The sequence below is a fragment of the Camellia sinensis genome, chromosome 10 (genome assembly GCF_055761805.1).
Source record: "Camellia sinensis isolate YWXY chromosome 10, ASM5576180v1, whole genome shotgun sequence".
Taxonomy (NCBI): Eukaryota; Viridiplantae; Streptophyta; class Magnoliopsida; order Ericales; family Theaceae; genus Camellia; species Camellia sinensis.
The window spans coordinates 2,420,398-2,427,657 of NC_138970.1; the positions used below are offsets into that span (position 1 = coordinate 2,420,398).

The following is a 7,260-nucleotide window of genomic DNA, read 5'->3' on the forward strand; positions in this document are numbered from 1 at the left end:
CGGCGTATCTTGCAGTGGGTATGGTGGCTGCATAACATTGTTTTGCATCATGAAGTTGACCACTGACTGTAGGTCTGCCAGCTTGTTTGCCAAGTCTTTTACTTCCTCATCCCTTCGTAGGCATCTATCCCTCCAAACCTGAAGGTTATCTCCGTTGTAGTACTTGCTTTGGTTTGTCCTTTTTGAAGCGTCGCCCTCCTGGCCGACGTCGTTTTCTTCGTGGCCCTGGTCATGATTTTCTGTACTGTGGTTGTCTCCTTCAACGTCAAGGTCGATTAGTCTACCACTCCCAGCAGGAGTTTCGCCCCCAATGTTTTTCCTTTGTCCGTCACTGGCCATCTATTCTTCTAAGATTCCCACAGACGACGCCAAATTGTGTGGGAAAAAATCTGACCACACTGCCCGCCTAGTAATCAGCTGGAGAGCACTGGCAGAATAGATAGCTTCAACAATCCTGCAACAGAAAGAAAAGGCTCCGGTGGTGGCTCTTCCACCCGGGGGCACTCCGACGATCAAGTCAGTATATCTCTCAAAGATAATCAAGTGCTAAACTCACAAGCTTGAGTATAAAATTGCGTACCTTAGACCCATGGGGGTGCCTCTCTTTTATAGTTTACTCAATCCTAGTCCCATTAGAAGCCTGACTTCTATAGACTCCAATTCAATACTGACTTTGGATTCTTCAAGAGATAAAGATAAACTCCCTAAGAGCTTTATCCTTATCTTGGCTAAGTCTCCTTGTTGTCCTAGGACTCTTGTCTCTTATCTGCTTATCTCGGATTCCGATATCTTCGGAGATAACCTCGGCAACTCCGAGATCACCTCGGCGTAACTACCACGACACTTGGCACTTCGGCTGACACGTCGGCGTCGCCATGCCACGTGTTGGTATCCAAAAAATATATCCCTACATTTTGTTTGTCAACCGTTAAGTTAACTAATGGAAAAAACTAATATAAGAAATCAATTTTTTTAAATGCCTATTTTATTTTTATTAAAAAAATTACTACAAAAGTAAAGAAAATTTGTAGGGAATTACAAAAGTTCATTCAATACATAAATTATTATACTATTAAACATTTAGATAGTGCTATGGTATCACAAATATTATAATTAGACCATTTTCATTCATAAGTAGAAAAAATAGTTACAATCAAACATCACACAAAGTATAATCAATAATTATAATTACCATCATAATTGGTCATAATAAAATATCACAAATATTATAATTAGACCCTTTTCATTCATAAGTAGAAAAAATAGTTATAACGAAACATCACACATAAAGTATAACCAAATAGTTTTTGAATTATAATCAAAATAATCTTAAAATCAATAATTATAATTGCCACCATAATTGGACATAATCAAATACCACAACTGAGGCATACAAAAATTTTCTAAATGGCAAATTGTTTGCCAATTTTATGTATGTAAATAAGGGTAAAATAGACATTTTAAAAAACTAATTTTTTATATTAGTTTATTTTCGTTAGTTGATTTAATGGTTGACTAATGGAAAAATTAAATTATAATGAAAGTTTAAATCTTAACGCTATGTTTGGTTGGGGAATTAGAGAAGATATTTATTTAAAAAGAAAAAAATATATATATATATAAATAAAATATATTTACATTTCACTTAATTTTATATATATTTTTTATTTTTTTAAAATCTCTTCTCAACCCTCTAATCAAATACAATGTAAAAAAAAATATAAATTTCATAACATAAAAAGATACTTGTATTGGAGATAAACTTGAAGGTGTGTTAATATAATTTACCCATAAATTTATTAGCCTGCGTATAGTATTTGAATTTTACAAAAAAAAGGAATCGAATTCTTTAAAAGTAGATTTCATTGGAAAAGGAACCTTTTTAATACCTTTTCCACTATTGGACTATGTGTGCCCATCTGTCATCTTTGGATACTTGTGTATAAAGTAAGTAATAAAATTATATATATTAATATATTAGTTGATATATTAATAAATAATGTAATATAATTTTTAAAAATTAAAAATTTTAAAATTTATATAATAAGTGAGTATATAATTTTATTTTTTATTAATAATATTATATACATCAATTAATAATTCATGTAGTTTATTAAGGGATTGTTTGAGGTGTCTTAAATAAGTGTATTTTCTGTCTTTTTAGATTAAAAAATTGAAGTTGAAAATATGAATGTTTGGGTTAACTTTTTTATTTTTTATGAAAAAATGTGTAATAAAAAATTGTAAAAATTGATTTGTAGAAAAAAATTCAAATTAAAAATTGTGCAGCCGTAATTATTAACTTTTAATAAATAATGTTAATTTTTTGAATAATTTTTTAATTTTTTTATTTTTTTTTAACCTTTTTACAAATTTTCAAACTTAGCCTAATTATTACACCAATTAATAAAGTAAATTGGTCATACCTTTTTTTTTGTGGAGATAATTGATTAAATAATACTTTACTTGGATTTCAATTGTCTTATCAAAGTTTATAGCCGTTAGTTGCCCACCACGATGATCTAATTCTCTCTCTCTCTCTCTCTCTCTCTCTCTCTCTCTCTCCACAGTCGACATTCACGTTCACACTAGAAACCCCAAATCCAGATCACAACCTTGGAAGCAGTTTCGCTGGTAATAATAATTAGGCTTTATTGTCTTAACAATCACCAGTTTTCTGTCATCAATACAGATACATATACATACAGAGTAGTATTCATTCATTCCCCTGTTTCTAAAATTTTCTGCGTTTCTATTAATATGCATCTCTGACTCTGTTTCCTTCTTCTCCTCTCTCAAACTTCTTTGTTTTGCCGACTTGAAGCTTTTGTTGCATCCCCCTTCTTTTAATCCTCTTTTCTTCTCAATTTTCATATACATCGACAACCCATATTTGCAAAATCTATCCTTTTATCTCTCTCTCTCTCTCTCTCTCTCTCTCTCTCTCTCTGTGACACACACATCACATAGTAGTAGTGAGTGGGTGTGGTGGGGCGTTCATTTCCAGTTTTTGATACACAACACACAATACATATTCCCTATCTTTCAGGTATATTATTTTCCCTTGGGATATAATTTATTTGGGAAATTTTTCCCTTTACCAGCGTTACATAATTTTCTCTTCACGATCTCAGCTTTTCCTGGGAAAGAATCGCTGAATTTTCGCTCATACCGCGTACCCACCTGCCAAAAACCGTTGCCTTTTTCATCCTTCCTTCTTTTCTCACTAGAGAAAAAAAAAAAAAAGAAAAAAAAAAGGTACACTTCACAATCAACAACCTACCTTTTCGTTAACTCCCTCGAATTTTCTCAGAAAATCACCTAGAAAGATCTGATCTTTTTATTTATTTATTTATTTTGCTTCCTCTTCTACTACAGTATTGAGATATATATTATTTTGCAGTTTGGTTTAGCCAGAAAAATGTTAAATCTGCGGTTTAGAATATGTTTATTGGTGTATTTGATGGTGGGGCTGATGGGTGGATTACCCATAGGCGTTGAGGGGCTAGGTGTGAACTGGGGAACCATGGCAACCCACAAGTTGCCACCAAAAATAGTGGTACAGATGTTGAAGGACAATGGAATTGGGAAGGTGAAGCTGTTTGATACAGAGCAGTCAAGCATGAGTGTTCTTGCTGGCTCTGGTATTGAAGTTATGGTTGCCATTCCTAACAACATGCTTGCCACCGTAGCCGATTACGATAAAGCTAAGGACTGGGTTCGCCACAACGTTACTCGTTACAATTTCAATGGAGGTGTTAAAATCAAGTAAGCTCTCTCTCTCTCTCTCTCTCTCTCTCTCTCTATGCTGCTCTGCTTTCTCTCCTTCCTCTTTTCAATTCTTCTTGCTCAATTGATTTATCATTAAGTTTCTCTAATTATTATGGCTTATTTTCCCAATTTTATGAAATGATTTCTTCAAGTTGAAAAAAAAGAGAAAAGAACTCCTCTTATGTTGATTATGCTGGACAGAAAATAAAATTAAGAAAAAAATGATTTCTCTGACTATCTTCGTTGTATAGACTATCTTATTTATTTTCTTCCGATTTCTCTACTTTTTTGAGAGATTCAAAAAACAAGTTTTAAGAGAAACTAATTTCTCTCCAATTTTTTCCCCATGAATCCAAGACAGGTGATTAGGACCAAGAGAAATGGATTTCTTTACCCTATCCCCCCCCCCCCCCCCCAAAAAAAAAATAAATAAATAAATAAATAAATAAATAAAAATCACTCAATCCAAACTGAACCGACTGTAAGGCATAAGCATTTCGTAACTCATGGCCGCATACAGATTAATGCGTAATCAAAGTCGTATCTGTTACTATATATATAGAGGGAGAGAGAGAGAGAGAGAGAGGTCTGAGCAAGGAGGTGGCATGGTATTTGTTTATTAATTGATTTAAATTGTGATCCCCCATCAAGTTTTGTTTCTTTTAGTTTAAGATTCTGCCATTCCTACGCTGTTTGATTGGGAATTTGATTGGGAATTTGGGAAGGGTTTTTGATAAGGAAAAGGTAAAGGAAAAGGTACATTTCATCTAGTTTCACACCCTTTTTCTATTTTTCTTTTCAAATCTCCTAACCAAATACAACACAAGTGTTTCAGAAAATACTGAGAACATAGTCGTTTTTTTTATCATCAAGTCCATTATTTATTTATATATTTCAAACCTAAGTCTTTCATTTCACATGGTTTGATATACTAATATACATATTTCCCCCTCTATTCTACCCCTCTCTTGGAACAAAAATCAAGCGTTTGATTGCTGAAGAGTAATTTGTACGTAGTAGGAAGCAAATAGATATGTTGATATCCTATACCAATCACTTCAATTTTCTTTCTTCAAAGTGTTACATTACATCTGATAATTGTTGCATCAAAAACGGATATGGATTGTTTAGAAAAGTTCATTGTTTCGTAGCATCAATTAAGATAATCATATGTCCCATGATAGGACATGTACTTTTGAGGAACAAAACATCGAAACAGAACCTACTAATTGTGGATACATATTATGTGCACTACTACATATGATATGAATTTACAATTCAACATCACTCCCCCTTCTCAGTGATTTGTGAGGTACTAGTGTTGCGCACTCACTCAAGAGAGTTTCCTAGTTAAAGCAACCTTTTACTAATCAAAATCTATAAAAATCCATTGCAAGAACTCTCTCGCCAATGGGCTTATCTTCCATTCCGTTATTTTGGGTTATTGTTTTGTTTTTGTTTGTTGAAACTTGAACCTTTCTGATATTTTCTTGACTTGTAATTGGACCTCAATAAAGTCCTTTTATATGAGTCTAGGAGGAGGCTTTGAATATTTAACTAGAAAGCTGTTTTGTGAATTCTGATTCAGTTAAATTGAAGAATAGCTTGATTCTTCTCCATTAAATTAAGAGATCAAACTCTAAGAATTCAACTTGGACGTGCTGAATAATAATTTAATACAATTTTGTTGGCAATAGTAGTATAACTAAACACCACTACGCAAAATGAATAACATTTCTAGAGTCGATAATTTTTTGAAGAGCCGATATTTTATCAGTTCGGTTGTTTACTTGGAAAACTGCTTCAGTAAGTCTGGACTGTTACTCCATTTTATATCTTCCATCTCTTGTTTTTTGCTGACTTAACTTCGTTCCATATTTGGCTCAAGTTTGTGACTGCCAGCAGTGACTTACAACTAAGTCTATTCTTATTTATTTTGGATTTATTTTTGGTTCAGGTATGTAGCAGTTGGGAATGAACCTTTTCTCAAGTCCTACAACAACTCATTCTTGAATATCACCTTCCCAGCCCTTCAGAACATCCAAAATGCCCTAAATGAAGCTGGGCTAGGAGACACCATAAAAGCTACCGTACCCTTAAATGCCGATGTCTACGAATCACCACAGAGCAATCCAGTCCCTTCTGCTGGAATATTCAGGTCAGATATCAGTGACCTCATGACTCAGATTGCCCAGTTCCTACACCAGAACAATGCACCATTCACAGTAAACATTTACCCTTTCCTCAGTCTCTATGGCAACGACAACTTCCCCGTCGACTATGCTTTCTTTGATGGGGCTAGTGCTCCCGTTGTTGATAATGGCATTCAATATACCAACGTCTTTGATGCGAATTATGATACGTTGGTTTCGGCCCTAAAAGCAGCAGGGTTTGGGGACCTCCCCATTTTGGTAGGGGAGGTGGGGTGGCCCACGGAGGGTGACAAGAATGCTAATTCCAATTTAGCTTTTAGGTTTTACAATGGGCTTTTACCGAGACTTGCAGCCAATAAGGGCACCCCACTTCGGCCTGGATATATAGAAGTTTATTTATTTGGACTTATCGATGAGGACGCCAAGAGCGTTGCTCCGGGGAACTTTGAGCGCCACTGGGGAATTTTCAGGTATGACGGTCAACCAAAATACCCTCTTGATCTTTCTGGACAAGGTCAAAACAAGTATCTTGTGGCTGCGCAGAATGTGAAATATCTCCCTAAGAAATGGTGCACATTTGATCCGAATGCCAAGAATGTGAGCAAACTTGCAGATAATATCAATTACGCTTGCACGTTTGCGGATTGCACGACACTTGGGTATGGATCTTCTTGTAATGGTTTGGATGCAAATGGAAATGCTTCATATGCGTTTAATATGTACTTTCAGGCCCAGAATCAAGCAGACTTAAGCTGTTACTTCCAAGGTATGGCCATGGTCACTACACAAAATATATCACAAGCAAATTGCGATTTCATCATTCAAATAGATTCCTCTTCTTCTCCGGGGCATTGGCATTCTTCTCCACTGACTTTGGCAGTTTTGGTGGTATCCGTGCTTGTGATGTTATAGATTTGTTTCTGTATATACTTCAGATGAACTCTTTTTCTTTTTTTTTTCTTTTTTTCCCCTTCATTTATATATGTTTTGTTTTTGGGTATGTTGTTGAGACAATTGGGTATTCATTCAATAAAACTGCAGGGAATATTCATTAATCTGTTTTAGCTTGTAAACATTACAAGTTCACTATGTCAAGTGTTTGGATTGATAATACATGCCATCAAAGAAAGAATCGATTCACTTGTCACTGTATGGTCATGCGGAAAGGTTTTGATTTGGCCATACACGTCTTTTTTATGGATTTGGACAACCACCCGTTGGAAGAATGAAAAGTCAATTTGGACTCTATTTAACTTATTTCATGATTATTGTAAAGGCGATTATTATACATTTTTGTTTTCAAATAATATTTGCAATTCAATGCACAAGAGCGTCG

At 34.6% G+C, this 7,260-nt stretch overlaps 1 protein-coding gene across 3 annotated transcripts; it reads left to right on the forward strand.

Moving 5' to 3' along the window:
• Window positions 1-2,418: 2,418 nt before the first annotated feature.
• Window positions 2,419-6,979, forward strand: LOC114318371 (O-Glycosyl hydrolases family 17 protein). 3 transcript variants are annotated; one of them, XM_028265244.2, is made up of 3 exons: window positions 2,419-2,634; window positions 3,404-3,768; window positions 5,729-6,979. In XM_028265244.2, the coding sequence occupies exons 2-3, from the start codon at window positions 3,422-3,424 to the stop codon at window positions 6,834-6,836; spliced, it is 1,455 nt and encodes a 484-aa protein (XP_028121045.2). In that variant the 5' UTR covers window positions 2,419-2,634; window positions 3,404-3,421; the 3' UTR covers window positions 6,837-6,979. The 3 variants fall into 3 exon arrangements, with proteins under 3 accessions (XP_028121045.2, XP_082746867.1, XP_082746868.1); XM_082890741.1 differs by having other exon boundaries at window positions 2,437-3,258; XM_082890742.1 differs by having other exon boundaries at window positions 2,460-3,049.
• The last annotated feature ends 281 nt before the right edge of the window (window positions 6,980-7,260 follow it).